General features: G+C 36.5%; 1 protein-coding gene across 1 annotated transcript in view; it reads right to left on the bottom strand.

Annotated features, from left to right (window-relative positions):
• The window catches only part of LOC129423464 (rho GTPase-activating protein 26), a 96635-nt gene that overhangs the window by 26285 nt on the left and 42450 nt on the right, over positions 1–27900 (bottom strand). Inside the window, exons 3-15 of the mRNA XM_073871158.1 lie at positions 27489–27550; positions 24059–24130; positions 22240–22341; positions 20908–21018; positions 20082–20186; positions 17321–17450; positions 17025–17125; positions 14458–14552; positions 7492–7570; positions 4844–4880; positions 4511–4576; positions 4342–4416; positions 197–281 (exon numbers count right to left, since the gene is read on the bottom strand). Coding sequence (XP_073727259.1) covers positions 197–281; positions 4342–4416; positions 4511–4576; positions 4844–4880; positions 7492–7570; positions 14458–14552; positions 17025–17125; positions 17321–17450; positions 20082–20186; positions 20908–21018; positions 22240–22341; positions 24059–24130; positions 27489–27550 — 1120 coding nt within the window. The remainder of the gene's footprint in view (positions 1–196; positions 282–4341; positions 4417–4510; positions 4577–4843; positions 4881–7491; positions 7571–14457; positions 14553–17024; positions 17126–17320; positions 17451–20081; positions 20187–20907; positions 21019–22239; positions 22342–24058; positions 24131–27488; positions 27551–27900) is intronic.

Raw genomic sequence — 27900 nt, 5'->3', positions numbered from 1 at the left:
TTGAAATGTATAAGGAAAAATATCATCACATCCGATAACTGTAGCTAAGCAGCGAGGGGTGGGGAGACGAGCCCAACGCCCTGCACGCCGCCCCGGGCGATCGCGCTCTCTAAAGAAGCCAATGCAAATCGAGGCAGGTGAAAACTTTCGACATGCCCAAGATGTAGCAGTCGGGTATAAAGGGACGTGCCGGTACCTGAGGTAATGCTTTATAGCGCTGGTGATAGTCTTGATCTCCCACTCTGTGCTGTCCAGCTCCACATCTGCACAGGTTTTGGGGTCTAAATAGAGAAGCATGTTTACAGTAATGCAACCTGTTACCAGCTCAACATGTCATATGATCTTATGTACACACTATTCTAATATGAATCAACATTATCTCTCTTGTGCCTACAAATACATTACACTGCCATTCAAAAGTTTAGGGTCACTTAACTGAAACCTTTTAATCTAAATTCATGTTTGAATGACTGGAATTAGTTTTACAGACACATATTATTGTGCCAACATCATAGTTTTCAATAAAAACATGCTTTTAAAATGGATGACTTTGACTAAATCATGGGTCTCCAAACCTGTTCCTGGAGGGCACAGGCCCTGCAGATATCAGCTCCAATGCCAATCAAACACACCTGAACCTGCCAATCAAGTTGTTCAGGGCTACCTAAAAATTAGAGGCAGGTGTGTTGGAGTAAAAAATTGGACTAAAATATGCAGGACATGTGCCCACCAGGAACAACATTGAAGACTAAATAATGAAGAAAAGAGTCCAGAATAGATGTGAACTGTTTAAATCATCTCAAGGTGCACTGTAAAAAATAAGTTTTTGTTTTACCTTAAAGGAACAGTATGTAAGAAATTTATATCAATTAATTATAAAATGACCCTGATATGTCACTAGACATTAAGAAATCATTTTCATTTCAAATATGTTTATGTTGTCATTTTGTGTATTGGCCACCATTTGTGTGATTGCAGCACCAGTCTTAGCCACAAGCCCCGCGATTGCAATACCAGCCTTGGCCACAATCCCACACACTGTTCCTTTAACTTAACAAATTGTTTATAAATTATGTCAACTACACTGTAAAAACTGGTAAGACCTAAAAAATTATAAAAATATATGATTTTGCCCTCATTTTAAGTGAAAAATGAAAGTTAAATTAAAGTATTTTTAGGTGTTATCAATTTAAGTAATTTTTAAAAGTTTTTTCACTTTAAGTGAGAACATTTACAGTGGACGTTGTAAAAAAACATATTTTACAGTGTGATACCTCAAGAAACATATGGATAAAATGACAAGAAAAAGATGTTTGCTAATTCTAGACAAAGTGTGACAACTAAAGATGCTAACATATGGTTTAGATGAGGGGTCTCCAACCTTTTTGTGAGCAAGGGCCACCACAATGGATAAAACAATCTGATGCGCTACTTTTTGACATAGTCTACTCAAAACTTTTGCTTTACTTGTTGATTTTATTTTATTTTACTTGTTGGTATGTTTTATCAAAGTTTAAAATGTTATCCAGTGGTGGCTCGCGACTGCTCGTCCGAGGGGCGCAAATTCAAAATATGTGTTCGGAGTGTCGTGTGTGTTGCTTGCGTTTTCAAAATTTGTGTTTGTTGCGTCATGTTAACCATGTGCATCGCGTGTTTTGTCAAAATAAGCGCCTGCTGCACACGCATCAAAACCGTTTATGATAAAAGAGATGCTCACGTTCACAAAATACTCGCAAGACACTCCCTTAACAGTAAACTCTGATTACGCATGAGATTATCTGGCAAACGCAAGCGTCTCTTTTATTAAAAACCCTTTAGATGCGTCTGCAGCAGGCACTTACCTCGACAAGACACGTGAGGAACATAGGATCACTCGATGCGCACATATTTTGAAAAAAGGAACCACACACATGACGTGCTACATACATGTTGTGACGAACTTCGCATCAAGCACCCTCGAAAAAGAAGTCACCGGCCACCACTGATGTTAACATGCATAAAAGAAGCCAAACTAATATTAAAAAAAATTTAATAAATAAATATAAAAATTGAGGATATTAATAGAATGTGCTTTGGCTGGGCAACTCACAGACTCTGTGCGTGCAACCTGGCACCATGTTGGAGACCACTGGTTTAGATTTATTTGCTTTTTTTAGCTGCAACTGTTATTATAGTTATATCTGTGTTTGCCGTATTTTACAATGTAGCAAAAATAAATCAAGAATGAGTATGTGACCCTAAACGCTTAATGGGTAGTGTACTGTATATTTACAAGTTAACTGTACATGTCAACAGAATCTTAAGAAATTGCCTTAAGGCAAACTGCCATGTATATGATTATCTTGGAGAAAGGCAGTTGAAGGACGGTGCTTTCCCTTTTAGCAACACAACAAACCAGAAGTCTATTCACCTGCTTTTACCACAGGGTGTGGTGGCATTCCTGTCACTCTTGCATGTCAAGTATATTAAGCGAGCGTTTGTACTTAAACAGGCAAGAATTAAAGATCAAAGGTCATTTAAGCTTTTTAAACAAATATAGTAATGCCAAAGTCTTTGTTGGTATTTATGGTGTTTTTACGGGAGAGGCACACAAATAATTACAGATTTTTCAGCATGGATTACTTTTACTAACCTGCTTTTCATTGAATTTTAAGAATTTAATGCCATGAAGTCTTAACATTTTCACATTGAAATTGTAAAGCATTTACGTGCACGTCAAAATTCTGAGACACAAGTTAACATTAAAAAATAAACATTTGAAGGAAAACAATATAAATCACAATATTACGCTGATGTAAATGAATCTGGAGGTTTTTTATACAATTTTGTATTCTGTGATGTACTGTTGTGTTTCTTGTTTATTTTTTTAATAGTTCACTGAGTTCACATTACCTAACTGGTTAACATAAAAGTTTTATTGAATGTTTGACAATGATGTGTGATTTGTTAAACATTATAAACCAGGTACGTTCTGTATTTACCACTGTTTTCTCTATTAAAAGTGTGTTTATTTATAGTTGTAATTTACATATAGTTTAAAGATATAGTATATTATATGGCAGGGATTTTCAAACTTTTTTTGTCACCCTTGACCTAAATTACTTACCTTACTTGTAACCCCTGATATTTTAGAAATGATAATTTAGTAAATATTTAATAGCACATTTGCCTGTTTAACTTAACAAAACATTTATTTTTCATCAAAATAATTTTTTTTATAAGTAGTATTTTACATAGTTATTGTTATTATTACCTGTTATTGGACCATATGGTAGTTTTTTATTAGCACATAAAACGTATCTGTCCATTTTGTATTCTTAGGGGCTGTCCACACGGAGATGTGTATCACCGTATACGTATACATTTTTTATCGTATTGGCGTTTCATCCACACGGATCCGGCGTTTTGGGAGACTGAAACCGCTATTTTTTGAAACCGGGTCCTAAAGTGGATAAATCTGAAATCGACACCCTTGCGGTTTCGTGTGTACAGCCAATCCGTATATTTTGTGAAGCGAAAACGTCATCACATCACGTGTCGGAAGCGTCGCACGTAACAGCAACAACAATAACGGCGGACTACGTGATTGTGTTCGTGCTACAGAAGCTACTAAAGCCTACTAGCTTTATTACAGCAAAATCTATTGCTTCTATGCAATTGTGGTGACCAACAAGCGATAATGGACAACACCATACGTTGGTTATGCGCATGCTCAAAGTCGTCTTCTCAGTGTATAGTGTATATCTGTGGCAGAATTACAGCGCCCCATAGTGGTCCGGCATGTATACTACACCGCTTTCAGTCGGTTTCAGTGGTTTCGTGTGTGCGCAGATATTTCTTGAGACGACGCCGTGTTTACAGATTTTTTTTTTTATACGGTTTTCTGAAATATTGTTTTGTGAAATGGTCACATGGCATGCAGAATAAACAAAAAATAAAATATATTTCTTTTTAGCAAGTAGCTATTTTTATATTTTAAAACTATTTATTTGCATTGTTATAATTTAATTGTAATTAATAACTCATAAACACCCTGCAATACCCCCGGGAACCATATGGTATATTATCTACCTGTTACTAAAGCATATTTGAAGATGTATATATAAAAATGTGTGGTTTAAAATAACAAAGAATTGTGCATTTGAAAAATCTCTTTCATTGTGGCCTGAAATGTAAAAAAGAGTGCAAATTTTGTGTGGGCCTTTTTATCCCTCTTATTGTGCACACTCTTTGTTAGTCAAAACACTTTTAAAGCAAGCATACTTCCATATATAGCAAAATATGGCCTGATTTCACCAGATCAAAATGATATTGACACCAGCATGATGTCGGTTCTCTCACCCATTGCCAGGCCGAGGAGTTTCTGAACTCTGGAGCTCACCCCAACAAGTCTGTATAGTCCCTGTTCATCAATACCTGTTATATCACAAGAGATAAAGCACAAACCATCACACTTTATCAGTGACCATCTGATCTGTACGTTCATACAGAAACGCAACATGAAACGCACCTCTTGTTTCAATGGCGTAGATGAATTTTTTCATGACGTTAAAGCCGATGACGTCCAACTGAGCCACTACATAAAAAATGCGAGACAAAAAAACATCAATATGACTTTGCCATCATACCAAGTAAAAACAAACAGTAACAGTTCAAGTGTGTTGATGGGATTGGGTTTGTGATACTGAACAAAAACGCAGGTTAAAAACGACATGAGGTTAAATATTCAGCGTGTTGATTTTTATGTGTACTGTTCATTCAAGAGTCAATCCCACACATTAAAACCCCCAACCAGGGAAAAATATGCAACAGCAGATGACAAAATTGGCAGCAGCACACTTACTGGCTTCATTCTGGCTGTCACGGTTCAGGGTGTAAACCTGTGAGATGAGACATTTGGGTTATGATTGTAGCTGTTAACACAAAGTTATAACAATCAAAACTGTACAGTACATCATGAGTTAACTAGCTGGGATATAAAATGCAAAAGAGTTGTTTTGGCACACAATGTTGCCACTTATCTGTGCTGTGTATTTTAAAGGTTTTGGACTTTTGGACACTTAAACTTAAAATTTTGTGTTTTCTGCATTTTGGGGGGCTCTCTTGACAGAAATGCAAAATAATATACAAAACTATATTATCAAGTGTGTCTAAAGACCTTTCATAATGAACTGTTATGTGTTTATTACCTTAGAATAAGATGTTTTTTTCTACATACACAGAGAGTCCCCTTACATGAAAGTCGCCATTGTGGGCGCCATGTTTCTACAGAAGCCCTTAATGGACAAACTAAGATGTCTGAGACGATGACCTGCTTGTCCGGAGGTGGCTACCGTAGCTTCTCTATGTGTTTCAAAAGCGAGGGGTGAGCAGTGGACTGAGCCGTTGGTTGCAATTCACAACCTCACCACTAGATGCCGCTAAAATTTACACACTGCAGCTTTAATTGATAGACAGTATTGTATGGAGGTCTGCTGCTCTGACATTTTTTTTACCTGCAAACTACACATGGGTATCTAGGAATACCCATAAGGCTTTGCACCCGAATATTTGTATTATTTATGCTTAGTGAATGGAAGAATGAAAATGGATAGAGGCATTAAAATAATATTTAATAAAAAGTCTCTGAGGTCTAAGCTTTTATAGTGTTATTGATGTCTTTTATTTTGTGAATTCATGTTCATCTTAATGTAAATACAAGTCAAGAATGAAGTTTTATGTGTATTTATGTGATATAATATCCTTAAGTACACTACTTGAACATCAAAGTAAGTGAACTTAAATAAATTACTTATTACGATGTTAATCTAAGTAATGCTTTTGACTCATCAGAACGTAATTTTACTTGATAAATAATTAATTTAAGTTAATTGGTTTATTAATTTTTCTAAGTAAACTCAGCTAATTGCATTTTACAGTCTAACAGTTTTTTTAGTGCTGGGCATAGATTAATCGTGATGAATTGCATACAAAATAAAAGTTTTATTATATATATACTTTTTTTATATTATATATAAAAAATGGATATCTAAATAAAAAATTTCTGAAATGTATATGTGTCTGTGTTTAAATATTAATGCTGGGAATACATTAATCGCATACAAAATAAAAGTGAATTTTTGCATAATATATGTGTATGTACTGTGTGTAATTATTATGTATATTTAAACACACACACACACACACACACACACAAACACACACACACACACACACACACACACACACACACACACACACACACACACACACACACACAGACACACACACACATATATATGCATTTCAGAACATTTGTATTTATATATTTATTTTATTTATATTTTTATATATCCATTTTTTGTTTTGTTTATATATAATATAGCATATACAAAAATATAAATAAATATATATATATATTTAATATATATAATAAATGATTCTTAAATGCATATATGAATGTGTGTATTAATATATACATAATAATTACACACACCACACTCTCATATATTATGCAAAAAAAATCACTTTAATTTTGTATGCAATTAATCTAGATTAATCTATGCGCAGCACTATTAAATATACATCATTATTACACACAGCACACACACATATAAAAATGCATTTTTATTTTGTATGGGATTAATCTTTGCCCATCACTAATTTGTTTTTGGTAGACTACATACTCAAAGAAATTTGCTATAAACAAACCGTACCCGCTAACATCTAATATGCTTTTTCGCATACACTACCTGCATTGTTTTAGTTCCCAATGCACTTTAGAAATTAAAATCGTGGCATTGCACAAACAACCCTAAAATATAAGTGCAGAATACAAAAAACTAGTGTTTAGCGCAGACTGCACCCCTGTTCTGAGCGTTAGGTTGCGAAACAACGACGACATCATTGCACCACAAGACATCTAAACTGGCACGACCCAACTGAATATTTGCCCAGTTCTAATCTCCACTATTTGATCATAATTTTATAATTACTTAATAACATAATTACAGCTGTCATGATCAATAGATGACACCAACAACTCTGTTTACTGCCGGTTTTCAGCATGTGGCAACATCCCAGACTTTTGTAAAGTCTTCTCTATAATAAGGTGCGTCAGTGCCAAAATCAATAAAAAAAATACGTAATTTAAACACGTATAGTGCAACACTATGCCAGCGCAGACAGGGCCTTTTTAAACTGAATTGTTTGTGGTTTAAATATGTGCCATAATAAAATACCACATGCAAAGTGAAACCGTAACGAGGCCGTCTTGTAGCCTGCATAACTTCATATGACAGGTAACATATTCAACACTCAGCTAAAGTGCTTTATTTGAATTCAAAGCAAAGAGCATTTACATACATATTTATAAGACTCATGAATATGCGTAAAATATGAATAAAGTTGAATGCACTCAAAATGCAGCAGTGCCGTGCATATGAAACACTCGGCGATAAGGTCTATCGGATGTAAGAGCGAAACACATTTATGATCTATGAGATAAAGTACCGGCTCTCTTCCATCCATGGCTTCCATCCAGAGTCTGCGGTCTTCCTCTGACAGAGCCTGCATGGTGATCACGCCAGGCCTGAAACATGCGCACACGTCCACACACAGGCATGCAATGGGGTATATAGCCAACATGCCCAAACACACACACACAAACAAACAAACACAGTTAGTCACAGCAATAACCATACTGCACAACACATAATGCACAAAGTATACATGATTGTAATTAATATAATTTGACCCTGTCTGTGAAATTCAGGCTAAAGTCTTATAATCTGTCATTGATTTCACATTGTTGACCTTACTCAATAGATATCAAAATTATATTTTCAAAGAGGGTCTGTTTCCTGGACAGAGATTAGACTAGTCCTAGACTAAAATAAATGTAAGAGCTGTCCAAACTGAAAACAACTTACATATCTTACAATACATCAGTGCCCTTTGTTTTGCCTCAAAATGCACACAAGTAATTTTTTTTTAGTAAGGCATGTTTGTTAAAACTAGTTATATTTCCTAATTAATCTAAGGTCTAATCCTGTTTTAAAATAATCCCTGTCCGGGAAACCACCCCAGAATGTTCTTAACGTTATGTAGGATGATTTTATTTTAAAAAAAGGACTTTAACTGGGTTTTCACAGACTGGGTCACATATGGTATGTTGTGGCAAACAAGAAATGTTATGGTGTTACTTCAACTATTGTCCCTTTTACGTTTTAGGGGTCGCATTTTATTAAAACTACAAATGTTTTCTGTAAGCTTTAATCCATTTCAATGAAGCACTATTTATTTTCAATCTGTGAAAATATTATTTTAATATTTAACTCTTTCCCTGCCATTGACAAGTCATCTCGTCAATTTAGAGAAAAAATTTGCATAAAAAATATGATTCTAAAGAATTTTTATGTTAATCTGCAATACCGCGATTATTCACTAGATCGTCGACTAGATGTAGTCGACTTGACTGCGAGATTGGTGAAGTGTCTGACTTAAAAGCTCTTTTTTCACTCCTCCCCTCACTGCAGGCGTCTGCTCTCATCTGAATTTCAGGCAAGGCAAGCTGCATCTCAAACAAGCCTATAGTCTAATAAATGTCATAGAAAATTGTTAAAAATTGTCATACGCTGTCACTGGGGCAGTACTCTTTAACTCATTCCCCGCCAGCCATTTTTTGAAAAGTTGCCCGCCAGCATTTTTTGTGATTTTTACAAAAGTTCCACAAAATGCCCTACAGGAAAAATTTCTTTTAAAGTAACCTTTTAAAAATAAACAAAAAGTTTCATCCTATCTATATATTTTTCTCTCTGATTATAAACTCCTAAATATGGGCAAAAGGCTGAAATAATTGTTTTTTTTTTGTGAAGGAATTTTGTTAGAGAGCAGATTCAAAACGATTATCAAAACATACACAGAGTTTAAAATTAGCATATGTTTTGGCTTCAGTGTTTTAATTAACTCATTCACCGCCAGCCTTTTTGAGAAAAGTTGCCCATCTGCATTTTTGTGATTTTAACAAAAGTTTCACAAAATTCCTTGCAGAAAAAATTATCTTCTATAAATATATAAACATACAAATTATATCAAATTAAAGAACACACCCTCTGCTTTCTAACAAACAATAAACAAACAAACAAACAAACAAAATGGGGGAAAAACGTTTCATTTTATATTTACTTTTTCCACTTAATTTAACCACTGAAATATGGATATTTCTCTTAAAAAAATACAACATTTTGAGCAAAAAGCTTAAAAAATTGCATTTTTGTAAAGGAATTTATGTTAGAGATCAGACTCAGAATGACTAGCAAACATAAAGGCAGTTAAAATAAATCATTAAATCTTTTTAACTTCTGTTTTTGATAAATTTGGTTTGGCGCCATCTAGTGGATAAAAGCGGTTTTACACTTTCACATTGAAATTCGTCCAGAAAGGCATATTTATTAGTTAAATATTAACTCATAATTGACGAGATAACTCGTCAATGGCGGTGAATGAGTTAAATGGATAAGTGTAAGTGCCATCTAGTGGACAATCACGGCATTGCAGATCAACACAAAAACTCATCAGGAACACTTTTTTATGAAAATGTTTTTTCTTAATTGATGGGATAACTTGCAGTGACAGGAAAAGAGTTAAAAGGTCTTCATATGTACCATTTAGGTACAGATATGTATACTTTTGGTATCTAAATGTACCTCTGATGTACTAACATGAACTCTTTAGATGAAAAGGTGTATTAGTGACAGCTGGGGAAGATTTTTTTCTGAATGTGTACTGTCACAGAGATAAATGGGATACATGAAGACAGCTAATTTTATAGCACCTTCGTGTGATTTTTAAGGGAGTGTGAGTCAATAGCTGAATAAAAAGCCATTAATCACACTGCGAGTCTTACATAAGACTCATATTTTCTGATTGCAGACACAGAATAACACCATTCCACGTGTCAGCATTGACTATTGAAAAAAGGAAATAAACATTAAATACACAAACGCTCGCATATATCCACAAAAGGACATAATTTCTCAGATCAACAGTGGACCTTCATAAATATCCTCAGACTCATTTCAACTGGTCCACTTCTATTATCATAACTCTACCTGACCCTGCGTGGACTAACCTTCAGCCGTCACCAGGTTAATGGTGTGTGAATTCACTGAGAGAGCTGCCAGGATGAAATATGAAAAAAAAGATCAACTCAAGGTGCACTGGCTTATATGATGTTTTCTAGTAAATCACTGTAAGCGATGCTGCCAAGAATCTTTCTTAAAATGGAATGTCGTCTCTTTGGCTTCGTTCACACGACACAATTGGTTTTCAGATGTGATCTTGAACTGACACATATTTCAAATTGTGAAATCGGATCTGTTTGTTCAGACAGCGTAATGGTTATGATAAACATTGGTTGCTATAATAATGAGTTGAATGTCAGCACAGTACCAAGAGACACATCAATCAATACAGTATGAGGACAAATGGAGTAAACAGTGAACTATACAAACACTACTGTACATTACTCTATGTGTGACGTTACATACTGTACACTACTTTGGGAATGGGGGGAATCAGAACTCCAAAAGAATCTCAAAATTGTTTCTGCGCACTTATTGGCTTATTCTCTATAAAACATTTTTTTAAATGTTAGTTTTAAATGTTGGCACTATTATATTTTCGTCTGAATATACATTATACATTCAGATTGAAATGTTTTGAGAAACACTCAATTAAGTGATTTGACTTCTGGGGCTAAATTAATTTCCAAAAGTGTCATTTTAATCAGACATACAAATAGTTTTGATCGATTTGTCAAAATTTTTACTGCTCCGACTGAGTAAAATTGAGTCTTATTTGAGTCTAGCTCTATTTATTTACAATTTAATATTAATGTTTTTAAAGAATATTCTGATATTCACCCCTTACACCCCTTAAGTGTCACGGGCCCACAGGTGGGCCCACATTGTTTACAAAACTATTAACTCTTTCCCCGCCATTGATGAGTCATCTCGTCAATTAAAGGCGGAGTCCACGATGTTTGAAAGCCAATGTTGATATTTGAAATCACCTAAACAAACACGCCCCTACCCCAATAGAATCTGGACCTTCTGTTGATAGACCCGCCCACACATACGCAACCCGGCAAGGATGTCGGTTAGTAGACACGCTCCTTACTGCTGATTGGCTATAAGTGTGTTTTGTTAGTCGGCCCGTCTCCTTTACCAAAGCGTTTTTCAAACATTGTGGACTCCGCCTTTACGATAAACACTTGCATTAAAAACGTGTTCCTGATAAATTTTTATATGAATCTGCAATACCGTGATTATCCACTTCTGCAATACCGCGATACACTTACCCAATTTATGAAAAAAAAAAAACTCTATTATTTACTAATTTTAAACTCTGTTTATGTTTTGATAATCTTTCTGAATCTGATCTCTAACAAAATTCCTTCACATAAATTTATTTCAGCTTTGTGCTAATTATTATTTTTTACCCATATTAAAATATCCATATTTAAGAGATTATAGGCAGAGAAAAAATATATAGATATTTTTTTCCTGTTTTGTTTGTTTATTGTTTGTTTGAAAGCAGAGAGTCTGTTCTTTCATTTGATATATTCGTATATTTATATATTTTTAGAAGAAAATTTTCCTGCAAGGCATTTTGTGAAACTTTTGTGAATATCACAAAAAATGCTGGCGACTTTTTAAAAAATATCTAGCGGCAAATCAATAAAACGATAATAGGCTTTTCTAAAACAAAAATAATCTTGATGGAAAGCTCTAAGAATGCAGTTTCATATTTCAAAACCTTTCTGCTGTAATAATAATGCAGTGACAGTAATTTATTAGTGACAATAGTATGCAGCAAACCAATGACACCTAGTGGCCGTTGTTGGTAAAACCACTAAAAGTGTGACAATTTTTATTTTTTTTTTTTAACTTGAAATTTGGATTAAAACTAGTTGAGACTAGCATTTTGGGCATGGAACATTTTCAACATAGTTTTTTTTTATATAAAATATATACATATTGCATTGTTTTTATGTATTAAAATACACTTAAACTGCTACAACTATTTTTATCTAATATTAACAACTACATGTTTATTTGTACACAATGTTTTATCAGCAGTGATGGGAATAACGGTGTTATAAGTAATCGGCGTTAGTAACTTCGTTATTTCAGTAACGAGTAATCAAATAAATTACTGTTTCCCCCATTATAAGCCGTTATCCGTTATCCGTTATCGTTACTGACATTAAAATGCTGCGCGTTACTAAAATTTATCTCACTGTAGTGGTTTTCACCCGCGTATGCTCTCTCTCTCTCCGAAAACACCTTCGACAGGGCGATGGCAAGTACAACAAGCTCAAAGGTAGTGGTCGCAAACACGAATTATAAAGCACTACTTTTCCATTGTTGAGGTGAAAGGCAAGAATGTTTGTGTAATGTGCAACTTATGTCCAGGAAGAAAAAGCAAGTAATTCTGATCTAATAAAGCACCTCACATCGTAACATGCTGCCGCAAAATTAGTGATTTCTCTTTAGTATCCATTTTAGTCATTTAACATATTTAATTTTGTAAGGGGCATTCAAGTTATTTGAAAAATTATAATTTTTTTAAGTAACGCAGTAATGAATTTTTCCTGGTATTTAATTACTTTTATAATAATGTAACGCAGTTACTAACTCAGTTACTATTTGTGAGAAGTAATTAGTAACTATAACTAATTACTTTTTTAAAGTAATTCCCAACACTGTTTATCAGCACTGAGTGATCTGGTTGTTATATATATAATTATTATTATTATAAGTGCAAAGCATACAACAGATAAGTTGTAAACAACAAAAACAAAACAGACAACAAAAACAAAACAACAATTGTGACGATGGTTTGTTCTGTGCAATGACAATAAGCAAACTACTACTACTAATAATAATAAATTAAACTGATAATAATACAGATGATGATATTGTTATAAAGCAATGATAATAAGCAAACTAATAATAATAAGACAAAATAATAATAATAAATTAAACAAATAATAATACATATTTGTGTAGTAATAATGATAACAATAATAATTATAATATGTATATTATGCAATAATAGTATGTACAATAATGGTGGTAATACCAATAATAATTCTAGGGATTGTTTTGATTTCAGGATTGTTTTTTTTCTAATCCCATAATAATAAATAATAAACATAATGATTATTATTAATAGTAATAATGGTCTGGGTGTTATATTTGCTGGATCTGGGTGTTATATTTGCTGGATCTGGGTGTTATATTTGATATTTCTTCCATTTTGCTTTATATGTATGCCTATTGATCTGTCATGGACTTCCTAAAGTTGCACAGAATGTTCCACAGAACATCTTGTGTGCTTTAATGGATGCAAGAAAATCTGACCTTTTGTTCAAGAGGTTAATATTTGTCAATTAGTGACCTAGAAATCTTTAATATTTAATATTGCTTTTGCATCATAATGTTTCTTTGTATTACCGGTAGTATCTTTCTCAACTGTCTTGTTTCCAGATATACATTTGATTTGTAGTGTCTCTGTGGACCCCATTACACAGTGTATTAAGTTTTAGGAGTTCACCTGGCAGTCCAGTGCTATTAGAATAGTTTTTTACATTCGTCTGTGACGAATTCGTCGTTTTTACATCCGTCTGTGATGAATGTAAAAATTATTACTACACAAATATGTATTATTACTTGTTTGCTAGCTTTAGGCATATATCAAAATTAATTTATTTATGTCGGCAAAATCCAAGCTAATGATGAGATTTGTAGCATTAAAGTTTGATTTCAATCATTGACTTCACATTTATTTCAATCTGTGATATGATCTTACTCAGTCAATATATCAAGATATCAAGGTTCTATTTTTTTTTTTAGTATATTTTTAGGCAATTTTTGCCTTTATTTAAACAGTGATAGAGTGTGTGCTGCCCACTACACCATCGGGTCCGACTCAAGGTTCTATTTTCACACAATCTTTACATTATTTAGGAAGATTTTATGTAGAAAATCACAAAAAAATGTTTGTTTTTTTCACAGACAGGGTCATTTATATTCTCTGAAAGGAAGGCCAAAATACTTATTATGAAAAAGACATTTTGGAGCAAACTACTTCCCACTCATCCAACATTACGTCACCAAAGTGCAGACACAAAAGCCCCGAGCATCATTTGTGATGGGGCTTAATTAATTGTTAAGCATTTAGTGCTACTCCCCTTCCTCAAATCTATTAAAGGACCACTTTGTATCTCTTCCCAGTTACTGTGACTGCTTTGACAGCTCAAAGCAATCTGCAGTGTACTGCGTCTTTCTGCCTTGCCAGTCCTTGTTAACACCCTCCTCTTTTCTGAACGGCTGCCAGGAAGCAGTCTGCACCGTACGTCGCGCGGACTGAAGCGCCACCTGGTGGCGGGTATGTGTCTCATTAGCTTACCGGTCTGTGGCTTCGATGTCAAAGCAGAATCTCTTCTCGATGGAGTCGGTTTTCCTTCTGGTGCAGGACTTGAGCGTAAAACTGTCTTCATCCCCCTGAAAAAGACCACATGGTTGAACGTAGGCCTAAATTAAACGTATAACATTTAACAGTGAACCTGTTTGTGAATCTAAGCCTGGCCCGTTGACAGGAAAATGTGAGCAGATGTTCTATATTTACCCACTACACTGTCATCACATTGATGATTATATAAATGTAGGATAAAGTGTACGGTTACGCTATATATGAAACTTCTTAAAAAGAGCATCCAAGGAATGGGGTTCAGATGCGGTGAGCTATTTTTATTCAGACGCTTCACGACTTCTTCACAGACTACAAACAAGTTTTGCGAATGCCTGTGGAGTCAATTACCAGAGCGCTGTGGTGTCCTCTGATTCGATGACCTCTCTGCTTACAGTCTAATTGTGTTCATGTATGCACCCTGTTGAGTGATGGCTCTCTAGTGTTCCCTTTTCTGCTCTTCATCTCAACTCATCTTGATCATACCGATGAAGGTGACAATATTAGCGTAACACAAGGGACTAAACAAACTGAAAATTATTTGAGTATGATTGAGTAGGCCTACTGAATATGTGTTGGAGCTTTCCTGCATTAAGCCTAAGCTGGTTGGCTGGTTTAAGCTGGTTGCCCAGTCTGGTTTTAGCCGGTTTAGCTGGTGAAACAGGCTGGTTTAAGAGACGTTTTGGCTGGTCTCTTAGCCAGGTTTAAGCTGGTTTAGCTGTTCGCCCTACCTGGTTTTAGCTGGTGTAACAAGCTAGTTTTAGAGGGGTTTGTTTGGGCTCATCTCCCAGCCTTGTTTAGCTGGTGAAGAAGGCTGGTTTAAGAGGCGTAGTGGCTGGTCTTCCAACCTGGTTTTAGCTGGTAAGACAGGCTAGTTTAAGAGAGGTTTAGGTTGTCTCCCAGTCTGGTTTTAGCTGGTGTAGCAGTTAACGAGGCTGGTTTTAGGTGACTTGTCTGGCAGCCTGGTTTAGCTGGTAAAGGAGGCTGGTTTAAGAGGCTCAGTGGCTGGTCTTACAGCCTGGTTTTAGCTGGTTAGCTAGTAAAACAGGCTGGTTTTAGAGGGGTTTTGGGCTAGTCTACCAGCCTGGTTTTAGCTAGATTAGCAGGCTGGTTTAAGAGGTGGAGTGGCTGGGCTTTAAGAGACATAGTTGCTGGTCTTCGAGCCTGGTTTTAGCTGGTTACCCAGCTTGGTTTAGCTGGTGAAACAGGCTTGTTTTAGAGTGATTTGGGGCTCGTCTGCCAGCCTGGTTTGAGCTGGTTTTATTAGTCACCCAGCCTGGTCTAAGCTGGTTTAGCTAGTTAAACAGGCTGGTTTTATAGTGATTTGGGGCTTGTCTGCCAGCCTGGTTTGAACTGGTTTTATTAGTCACCCAGCCTGGTCTAAGCTGGTTTAGCTAGTTAAACAGGCTGGTTTTAAAGTGATTTGGGGCTCGTCTGCCAGCCTGGTTTGAGCTGGTTGTATTAGTCACCCAGCCTGGTCTAAGCTGGTTTAGCTAGTTAAACAGGCTGGTTTTATAGTGATTTGGGGCTTGTCTGGCAGCCTGGTTTGAGCTGGTTTTATTAGTCACCCAGCCTGGTCTAAGCTGGTTTAGCTAGTTAAACAGGCTGGTTTTATAGTGATTTGGGGCTTGTCTGGCAGCCTGGTTTGAGCTGGTTTTATTAGTCACCCAGCCTGGTCTAAGCTGGTTTAGCTAGTTAAACAGGTTTGGGTCTCGTCTTTCAGCTTGGTTTTGGCTGGTTTAGTTAGTCGCCCAGACTGGTCTAAGCTGGTTAAGCAGGCTGGTTTAATGTGCGTTTTGTCTGGTCTTCCAGCCTGGTTTTAGGTGGTGTAGTAGGCTTGTTTTAGATGGGTTTGGGCTGGTCGTTCTGTCTTGTATTAGCTGTTTTAGCTTGTGAAAGCAGGCTGGTTTCAGAGGCTTTTTGGCCATGTTTCATCAGCTGACCTATTGGATAAAACCAGCCTGACCAACTTTGTCAAGTTGGGTGGGCCAGCTTACACCAGCTACTTCCATCTTAAGACCAGACCAGTCAACCAGCTTAGCCATGCTGGCCAAGGATCCAGCCTGGTCAACCTGGTGGGTCAGCTCAAAAACAGACCAAAACCTCCGTAAAACCAGTCTACTTTATCACCTAAAACCAGCCAACCAGCTAAGTGCTGGTTTTAGCTGTTTACTCAGTAGAGTTACTACTTAAAGAAAACATTATTTTGTGATCAGTAGTGGGCTCATCGTTCGTGGTGAGAATCTAATCAATCTACATGTGGTCCCTGGTGCATGTACGGAGGTATTGACCCGGCGCGTGTTCATGTTGAGAGGGGACTGGGCACAGCTCCACGTGTCAAAATGAGCGCCAGCTCCTCGTGCCAAGATTAAAGATCACTGCCAGCACAGAAAACAAGCTTCTCTGCCAGCATCCGCTCTCAGCATCTGAAGGTCACACATACTGAAAGCAGGACTGAAAAAAGGAATGCATGCTTGAGACAGAGAGAAACAAAGAGGAGAACTTACAATTTTGCCTCCAGACTTCTGATCGAAGAGCAGCAGGGTCATGCGTTTGGGCTCTCGGTGGTAGATACAGTAGTACTTTACCCATGTGGACACAAATGAACCTGTAAAAAGTAAGACGGTAAAAGTGAATGGAGGAGGTAACAGTGAACAAAAGTATATGAGATATTTATATCCAAAAACCTACAGTTGTGTTCCTATGAATGAAATGTCTGCCACTGCAAATATTAACAGCATCCTTTAACAATTTCTATAAACTTAAAGGCGTAGATTAGTGATCTTAAGGAAATAAAACATACGTTTCTCCTGCACAAACAGGTATCCCTGCATGCTATTCAGACTGATGCTCTTGTGTTCGTCTGGGTTTTCCTTCATCTTCTTCATCAAGCTTTCCACCTCTGATCGTGTGCTCTCGAACCGATTCCTTGTCTGAAAGGGGGGGGGGGGAGGGTTAATACTATTTCATGCATTCTGACTTATTAACACAGTTTAAGAGTTGTAACCCTTATGCTAAACATAAGCAAAGTGTCAAAAAAGCAGTTTAGGTTATGACGGAGTATTTTTGGGTCAAACTCATGCATCCTTTTTCCTACAAGTTTCTGTAAGTTTTTTTTTTTCGAACGGGGGTATCCGTTATGGCTGATTGACCCCATATTCCTTTTATGGGCCTTTACCCCCAGAAAAGCACGCTTGCCCTGCACGTCAAGTGAGATGCGTAAAAGTCACCGGTATCACTGCACAGCACGAACAACTTTGTTTAATCAAGATGGTTAAACAAAATAAGTGTTTTTTGGATATAAGAAGAAAACCTTATTTAGTTTTCCATGTCTTAAGACAACAGTGGATGCAGTTAGTTTTTCCCGGACAGCAACGTAATTGCGAATGGCTTTATGTTTGTTCCCTGCATTTCAGAGAGGATTGTTTTATAAACAAGGCTCAGTTTGACGCCAAATTTTCCACTTGTTTACAACTGATGGAGCGGCCCCAACTTTAAAAGACACTGTTTAGGAGTCCCAACCACAGGCGTAAGTAAATCAAAATCTCACATGTTTTCTCACAAAATCTCACAAACATTTTCTGCCTCAGTTGGCATTGTACTGCACTTACGACACTTACACGTTTTAAACGGGCAAATGCAGAAAAAACACATCAAGAGTTTTTTATTAAGATAGAGGATAAACAAAAACAAGGATCTATTACCAGATAGAGATGTCCTGTAATCGTTACTGCCGTTGATCAAATACTGACTCAGTATCCAGTGTTGTGCCTGAACGAGTTCATTGAACGAAAGTTCATGAACTCCTTCATATTTTGGGAAACGTGAACTGAACGTACCGTTTTACTGCCTGATGAACGTCACTGTGAACTCGTTCATTCTGGTGTTTGTAAAACGGCATGCTCTCAGTTTAACGTTGTTCAATAGGTTGCCAGATTTCTATAGAGTCTTCCAGGCGAAAACCATGCTTAAAACACAATGTAAACAGGCCTTAAAGCTCCCGTTCTTTCTGTGTTTTTGAAGCTTTGATTGTGTTTACAGTGTGCAATATAATATGTGTTCATAATTCATGTGCAAAAAAACGCAGTATTTTTCACACAATTGACTTATCTGTATAGCCCTGTTTTCACTGTCCTCAAAATGGGCTGATGTCTTTCTTGTTCTATTAAATCCCTCCTTCAGAAATACGTATCGAGTTCTGATTGTGTAGTTTGTTTAATGTGTTGTGAGGGCTGTAGTCCAAACCGGCCGTTCGTTGTAGGCTTTGAAAGAGGAATTCTATTAAAGAAAATATATCACCTGGCAGTGAACTTTGAGCTTTATCATTTTACAGGTATTATTTATGCTATTATAGCAACATTACACACTAACTAAGGTTTGAAAAATGAGATCAGGAAGAACGTGACATTTAATGTGTAGCGGACAAAACACCCAATCGGGCAACACCAGCCACCAGTGTTTCACGGCTGCATGCGTCATCAAAACAAAAAGCAGCATGGAGGTGACACACTGGACGCTGCTGAAATCCCTGCCGCGCCACTCACATAGTTTAACATTAAATAACATCATATTTGTCCCAAATTGTTAAACGCATATTCTGGATGTTGAAATAGACTCTGACTAAGCTCACGCTTTTTAACGTGCGGTGTGCGATACCTGCTAGTTGTCCTACACGTGACGCCGCGCAGCGCTTCTCGCCCTGTGTGCAACCCCCTTAAAGCACCCAGCTAGCCTTTTAAGGTATGTGCAAGCAAATACAAAAATTAAAAGATGAATGCTAATGTAAACCCTGGTTGGATAAGATTTAAAGTTGGATATGAAGATGAAATCTGAAGCATTTAGCTTCAGAGTTAAAACTTAAAATAATTGCTGTCTGTGGTTCTATATGGGGTATAATGGCAATCATTTTTTAAAAATAATATGGGAAAAAAGAACTATAAATTCGTTCATTTTTGGAACTGTGACCTAGTTTAAATTTTTGAAATATGAACTGTGAACTAGTTCATTTTAAAATTTGTGAACTGTTGAACTAGCTCATGTAGAAATTGAACTTTCCCAGCACTGTCAGTATCCGATTCTGGATCATACATGTAAGGCTGTATCTGCCTGTAAGCCATAGTTTTTAAAAAAGTTTTTATTTAAATTTGATTTCCATCATGTCACAGCTGTTAAGATTAGTATGCAAAGGCTGTGCATACTCGTAACTCTTTAGCTTCGCCCACCGTGCACCTTCAAGTGTTAGTCTTACTCCAGAAAAAAACAGAATAGTCGTTCTGTCTTTTAATAATCTGACAACACGAAAGACTCTTTGGATTTGAAGGATGAAATCCTACTTTATAGGTAACCGAGATTAACATTAGATTGGCAAAAACAATGTGTGTTAAGTGAGCTTTAAAATTGACCCATACAATGTATTGTTGATTATTGCTACAAATATAACTGTGCTACTCAAGACTATTTTTGCGGTCTAAAGTCATTTTACATGCGTTAATGTCTGGCTATAAACTAATTTTGCTCATCTATAAAAGTTGTACTGGGATTTCAAAGAAAGATCCTGTTCTTACATTCTGAATGCTGATTGTGAGGTCTGTCTTGAAGTGGTTGAAGTCTTTGGCCAGTTCGTACCCATGATGATAATATGTAAAGAGACCCTGTAAAAATGCCAGCAACTGTACACAAAAAAAACATGATGATCAGTAATCAAAAATGTAAAATAATAAAATATATATTTTTTAAAAACATTCATTGATTAGAGAACAGTTCTTAAAAAGTTATTCACAGCAATGCCATAGAAGTAACAATTTTGGTTCCTCAAAGACCCATTTAGTCAAAGGATCTTTAAAGAAGCATTTCTTTCATACATATTTATAATCTGAAGAAACTTTATCACCTTAAACAAACATTTAGTGACACTGAAAGGTTCTTTAGATGTGCTTTAAATAACCATTTAGACAGAAAAGGTTCTTCAATGGCATTGTGAATTTGGAAGTACCATTAAAAAACCATTGGAATAAAAAAATGGTGATCATTCAGAACCATGCTGTTACCATCTTCATTCAAACGTCATTGTACTACAGTAACACCACAGTACTTAGGTTAACCCATTGGCTCTTAAACTGGGAGGGTGTGAGATTGTGCGAGGGGGGCCCTGAAAAATAAGGCCAATAACCAACAGCACTACATTATATCATTATATCATTTAATGTTTAATTCAAACACTATGTTTCAGATTGTTTCATCTCATGCACTTTTTTTGGGTAAGGGGGGGAGCTGGGCACAAAGGGGTTTACCCATACACATGGTGGGAGTGAGAACCACTGGGTTAACTTTTACTGTGATGCTCATCCTGTACTGGGAATCAAGAAACACAGAGATGTACTGAATTTTTACCGGCTCCACAAACTCAAACATCTTCCTCTCCTGAACCTCCTGCACTTTGAAGACGTATTCCAATGAAACCTCATAGAAGTGTTGCCTCACGTGGTCCACCTGATTATCTGCCTGGATGGATTCAGTAAGCAAAAAAGAGGAAATATATGAGGAGTTCAGATGCAAAAGCCTCTAAACCAACAAAAGCAGTCAAAAATGAGGTAATGACATTAACCGAATGCTCTCGGCATGTATTCAAATACGTTTAACAAATACTTTCACTTAAACTTTACACAATTCTGAACTTAGGTCAATCAAAAATACCAGATTGTTGACAGAATCCATTAAGAGTCTGATAAAAAAAAATTATTTACAAGAAAACATATCAGCTGCACTTAAAGGGTTTTGCATCTGATGTCTTCATATATTTAATATAGATACTATTGTGTTTTGTGGCATTTACTCCATTTACTCCTATTAGCTTTAAAGCCATGTACTGTTAGTGTCTTTCCAAACTTTTAGCAGATGTGTGCGCTTCAAAACATCTCCACTATGAGGATATACATCCCACTTATACTACAGGCTAGCAATCCCTACTGAAAAATCCAGCTAAGACCAGCATAAGCTGGTGAGCTGGTTTTAGCTGGTCCCCAGCTTGGTTTTAGCTGATTTTGCTGGTGTAGGAAGCTGGTTTTGCTGGTGTAGCAAGCTGGTCTAGGTGTGTTTTGGTCACATTTTAAGCTGGTCTAGCTGGACTTAGCTGGTCATGCTGGAAAACCAGCTGGCCCACCAGCATGACCAGCTTTGTCAGGCTGGGAGGACCAGCATAAACCACCTTAAACCAGCTAAAACCAGCTACCAGCTTATGCTGGTTTTAGCTGGATTTTTCAGTAGGGATGTTCAGTAGTAAATCATGATCTGACAGCATATCTAAAGGTAACCGGCAATTGAGGACAGTCAAAATAATGACACATTCCAGTTTCAACAGGATATTAGGGCTGTCACAATGATTAAATAATTGCCTCATCGCAATTTTTTGACCTCATTGCGATGTTTTCAGGTCACTGCAATGATTGCACATCTGTATAAAAAACACAAGGGGGAGCTGCAGGAATTGATTTTCTTTGCAGCCACTTTATTTCTTATCAGGAATTTTCAGTTTTTGAATATATTCATTAAATAATTACTTTTAAATATGTCTAATATGTGTATTAATATTTACTGCCAGGCAAAATATTTAATTTAAATAATCACAACAATGTGTTAAAAAATTTTCATGAACAAAAAATGTATGAGAATTAAACGTCAAAACAATAAAACAATGGACAACAACAACTGCAGATTTTTACATACTTCATGAAGGTGAGCTTCCTTCTTTTTGGCAGACAGACTCAGGTGTTTCTCCAGAACTCCACAATACTTTTCTGTTTCTTTATCATATTTCTTTTTTGCCTCCTGTGGTACAAAAACAAACATATCGCAGAGTCAGACTCTTTTCCATTCAACAAAAGTAAACAGTGACAGGGTTTGCAGGAAATAACTATTTAATTTAAGAATAGAGTTTCAGAAGAATCGGTATATATATATATATATATATATATATATATATATATATATATATATACCATCAATTGTGTGTGCACACCATAAATATCTTCTTTTGTATTAAACAAAACAAAATAAAGCTACTCTAAAAGGCCAAAACACACATATATATATATATATATATCGTTGTTTTGGCCTTTTAGAGTAGCTTTATTTTGTTTAATACAAAATAAGATATTTATGGTGTGCACACAAAATTTATGGTACCCATTGACTTCCATAGTACTTTTGTTTTACCTACTTTGGTAGTCAATAAGTACAGTTAGCTGTGTGCTTACCATCATTTATCAAAATATCTTTTTGTGTTCAACAAAATAAAGAAACTCATATAGGTTTAGGGTTAGTAAATGATAACAGAATATTCATTTTTGGGTGTACTATCCCTTTAAAGCCACCAGATGGCAGTGTTGTTTAATCAGTCATAAAGAGCCCACATACTGTATATTTAACACTTGTTCACGTTTTAGCTCTGATTGTGAGGGAAATTGAATGTGCATTATCAAGCTATTAGTGTAAACAACATACAAATGGTGAGCTAATATGTAAATGAAGGAAGCTCATCCAAAATATTTTCTGCAGGCCCAGATTTCCTGTAATGACTGCACCTTAAAATCACATGACCATTTAAGTTATTTTATATAAAATAAATGCTAAATAAATTGGATTAGTGAAAAAGCTGATGTTCTAGACTTTCAGAAAATGCCATGTGTCTAGTTTTGTGCTCCACAACTTATACATGTTTTTTTTTATAAATGTGATGATGGAATATTGGACTCACAGGTGGGTCCACAGGGGTGGCAGAGTTTAAAAGGTTAAATATTACTTACTTTATTTCTGACTGCACCTTAAAATCACATGACCATTTAAGTTATTTTATATAAAATAAATGCTAAATAAATATATATATATATATTTATTTATTAAATACATAAGTGACTTTTCTACACGAAATAGTGCATCTGCAGCAACGTCTAACCAGCCAAACCTTAATTTACATATCATCCAACCTTAAATATAAAAATCCTCAGTTCAGCTCTAACAATCTAAAGTTCACAAATATGATCTTCACTTACTCAAAAATGACATCAAGGGCGTTTACATGCACAGTCTTGCCGATTATGCTTAATAAACTGATAATGTGTGGTGTCATGTAAACGCGTTTTCTTTTATCAGGGAAAGCCCATAAATGCATAAAAGTCTCCGCTCGACTAAAGCAGTTGGCAGGGAAACTGCGAAATAAATGTCCATGTTACATTTACAGGCTCTGCAGACATGAGAAAAGATACAACAGTATGGCTTAAGTCGGCTTTTTGAACGACTATTATGGACTATAGGCGATGACCTCACTGCCTGCATAATAACGCGACAAATCTTTAAATCCCATGTAAACATAGATTTCTGCATAACCAGTTTATTGATTTGCATGTAAACGCATGAAAACTGGTTTCTATAACAAGCAGATTTTTGATAGTTATCCGCTTATTCTGTGCAGTAAAAACAGTCTCTCAGCTATGAATACATGTCGTAACAGCACAAAACCTATTTTAACAGGACCTTCTGTGCTCACCTTAGCAGCTCCAATTTGTTCCTTCCTGAATCGCTCCAGGGGTAAAATCAACACATCATTGGCGTTTTCAATCTGATGAGACATAAGACATTGTCCTTAATTTATTAGCTATATGTAAATGGACAGTTCACCCAAAAATTAAAATATGTCATCATTTACTCATCCTCATGTTATTTTAATCCCACATGACTTTCTATAGTCTGTGGTACAAAAAAGTGTCAAATTTTGTGTGTCACAAGTGTCACATTAGTTGTGATTCTGTTACCCTTTAAAGGTGCACTGTGTAGATTTTTAGCGGCATCTAGTGGTCTAGATTGTGAATTGCAACCAACGGCTCATTCCAGCCCTCAACCCTCCCTTTCGTAACACATAGTCAAGCTACGGTAGCCGCCACTAGGTCATACGTGTCATCGGGCTCTATCTTACAACCGGCGCAATGCAGCGCAATGCGCGACGCAAGTGTCTTTTGCTAGTTTCCACCCTGCCCAATTATAATTTTCACATTTAGCGCCGCATTGTTTAAATAGCAAATGCATCCCCCCCCCCCCCTTTTGCACCCAGGTGTGTTCAGGCGCATTGTTGGCGCGTTGCTATTTTGAGGCAACTAAAATAGACTACACCAGTAACCAACAAAAACCTGCTCTAAAGTCTAAAGTCAATATCGCAATATGTTTTTTGTTATTTAAAGAGCGCATTAGTAATATGCACATAAACGGGACGACAACGCGGCTTTGCTTAACACATACATGAATGCGCAGCAGCACAAAACCGCTTTTAAATATGAAAGATTAAAGGATCGAATGTAAAAGATTATTATTGAGTCTCTTGGACATAAATGAGGACTAATTATGAGACGTTAGAAGGTACAAAGAGCAGCTTCACCTGTAGCCTGGTAAGTAAATAAATGCTTTGCTTTAAACAAATGCATCAATTTTTAAATGTTTTTAAATGCTACCTCACGGATTTATTGTATATGATGACTCTGTACCTGTGGATATGGTGATATGAGAAACATTTTTAAATAATGCTTAAAAAAACTCGTAACACTGTCCAAGTGCTGAAACGGGCGGAGAGACGTTTGTAAATTCTTTATCTCCTGTTTGTAACAAGTATTTTTACAGTACAAACCTTTTCTATACTTGTAAATTATTTTTTAATGATATTAGATAGCCATACATTTAAAGCAATTAAAAGCCTGCTTTTTTACTTCCATGACTAAAAGAAAACGGGTTTTAAAGGTTTTAATGAAAAAATAACAATTTCAATACAAGTGTAAAACAACACAATTATTTAACATTAATCTTAGTTTAGTTTTTTAGTTAACAAAGTCCGCTTTCTAAAAAGGGATTAGACATAGTGCCAGCGCAACTGGCTTTTAAAGGGGATGAGAGATAAGACTCTCATTGGTTTATTGAACGTTACCCCCCAAATACTCCCATAAAAAAATAGGACCAACCCTTTTCGAACATGCGCTATGCCGCAAACCATTTTTCTCGTCGTTAAATTAGCAAAAGTGGATTCGGACACGCCCATTTAGACATTGCGCTGTGCGCTTTAGACAATGCGCTTAGATCCTTAAAATAAGGCCCATCATCTGAGACAACGTAGTGACAAAATGCACTCTGTAGGGCAGTATGTTGTTTAAGGCTAGGGTAGAAAAATGGCGGCACAAAATGGCGACTTATATGTAAAAGGACCCACGGTTTATGTAGATAAAAACTACTCATTCTAAGTTAATAAAAACAATACATTTCATTAAGTAAGGTCTTTATACACCACTGATAATATAGTTATGTAGATTATATTGCATTTCTGTCAAGATATCTTTTAAAAAGTTACACAATGCAGAGTGAGACGCAAGAGAGAGATGCAAGAGGTGACGCAAGAGAGAGTGGCAACACTACTATCGGAGCTCAGTCGAGTTCATCATCTAAATCCTATTTTCCTACTATCTTGTTCCTATCGATATAATATAACTTACTAGTTTATCATAGGAATACTTTACCGTGACGATTAATCAACAGTATTAATAACTGAAACGATTTATAACTGGTAAACACCCAGTATTAGCATATAGCCCGCTAGCCTCAACAAACGGGGCAACGCTGCTCCATGCACCGGAGCTTTGTCGAGTTCATTATCTAAATCCTATTTTCTTACTATCTCGTTCCTATCTATATAATATAACATACTAATTTATCTTAGGAATACTTTACCGTGACGATTATTGAACATTATTAATAAGTAAAACGATTTATCACTATTAAACACCTAGTGTTAGCATATAGCCCGCTAGCATCAACAAACGGTGCCGGCTGAAGTTAGCATTTGCTCACTGTCTGCTTATTGTAAATCTGCCTTGCTTTTCGATCTAATGGCGGATTCATCCGATATATGCTTTTCAGACCTGTCCTCACCAGAGCGGGAAGCTGTGGAGGAGTTGGTGCCCAGCATTCGCAGATCCAGCGTGCGGTACAGCATGCCTCACATCACCCTGGCTCCAGACGTCCGCAGACGACCGAGGCATGCAACGAGTGAAGTCACGTACGCCACCCAACTAGTGCTCCTGTAGTAATATCTAACAGATTTTCTCCACTCAGCAATACGCTGGCTGAGACGTCTGTTAAAAGTGCCCTGGTTATTGGAGCTTACCCATCCGTCTGTTGGCTGCCTTGACATGTCAAGATCACATATATCCCAGCACATAGAGCCTTTTTTACAAAACGTACTCGAGTCCGCTTAAAAAGGGTGGTCTGGGGTCTGATCCATGTGAACTCCAGATCGGTTCGCTGCTGATGTGAGTGCAATCGTACCAAATCGCGGAAGTGAATCGCTGTTAATTACGTATTATATGGAATGTCCCACCAAAACAGACGTGTGTGTTTGTGTGCCTCCACTTACCTTGACAACAAAATGCATAGAATGCTTGCTTGACTTTTGTTCTTATTTTTTTTTTGGTTTTGTTTTCAAAGAAATAATACACAAACGCACTTGCCGGCTGTCCGCCGACATCAATTTTTGCGGAGCCATTCAGAAATCATCTCTCTGCTTGCAGTTCGTCAATCACGCTTATCGTCTTCTCGTTTACAGCGGTTGCCAAGCAACATGAGTACACGCCGGCTGCAGCTTGATGATGCAAGCGTATGTGAACACAGCCCATGGGGGGCATGGGGAGGGGGGAGCAATGGAACTCGGGTTCGGACCAGGCAATCACACCAAATGTGAAACCGCCCTTATTCACATCCATTGCATGAGAAAGAACAATATATGCATTCTGCAAAACATCTTGTTTAATGTTTCACAGAAGAAGATCATGTGGGTTTAGAAAAACAACATGGGTGTAAGTAAATGATAAGTTTTGTGTGAACTTTGCCTTTAGATATTTGGGAGGTGTAATGATAGTAATTTAATGATAAAGACATCAGCTCACCATTCGGGTTCTCTCATCCTCCAGGTTCTGTAAGACTCCAGCAAACTCCTGCAGCGATTTGGCTACAAAAAGTAGACCGGTGATGACACAACATCTTGTGCACATTAATGCATTTTATTTTCAACTTACAAGGATAATGTCAAACATCCATCATTATATAATTCACCACAGACACCCTGATAATTCAAGCAAGGCATGAAACTCAGCCAAGAGCGACACTTTTCATGAGCACATCTGAGAAAAACTGCGAACTGAGGTGTTTGCCATGCAAAACAAGTCTCTGTACCAACCATGAAAAGGTGCCGGCTTTAGTGCTCTTAACAAAACACCCCTATCTGACAGACTGCGGTTAACATCCATTGTGACGGCATAAGCACTAATGTGTTCTGGTTTTCTTTAGCTTTGGAAGGCA

Source organism: Misgurnus anguillicaudatus, chromosome 9 (assembly GCF_027580225.2).
Source record: "Misgurnus anguillicaudatus chromosome 9, ASM2758022v2, whole genome shotgun sequence".
In the NCBI taxonomy this organism is placed as follows: Eukaryota; Metazoa; Chordata; class Actinopteri; order Cypriniformes; family Cobitidae; genus Misgurnus; species Misgurnus anguillicaudatus.
Note: the sequence above shows the minus strand (reverse complement) of the source record. Positions and strands in the feature narration are given on the sequence as shown.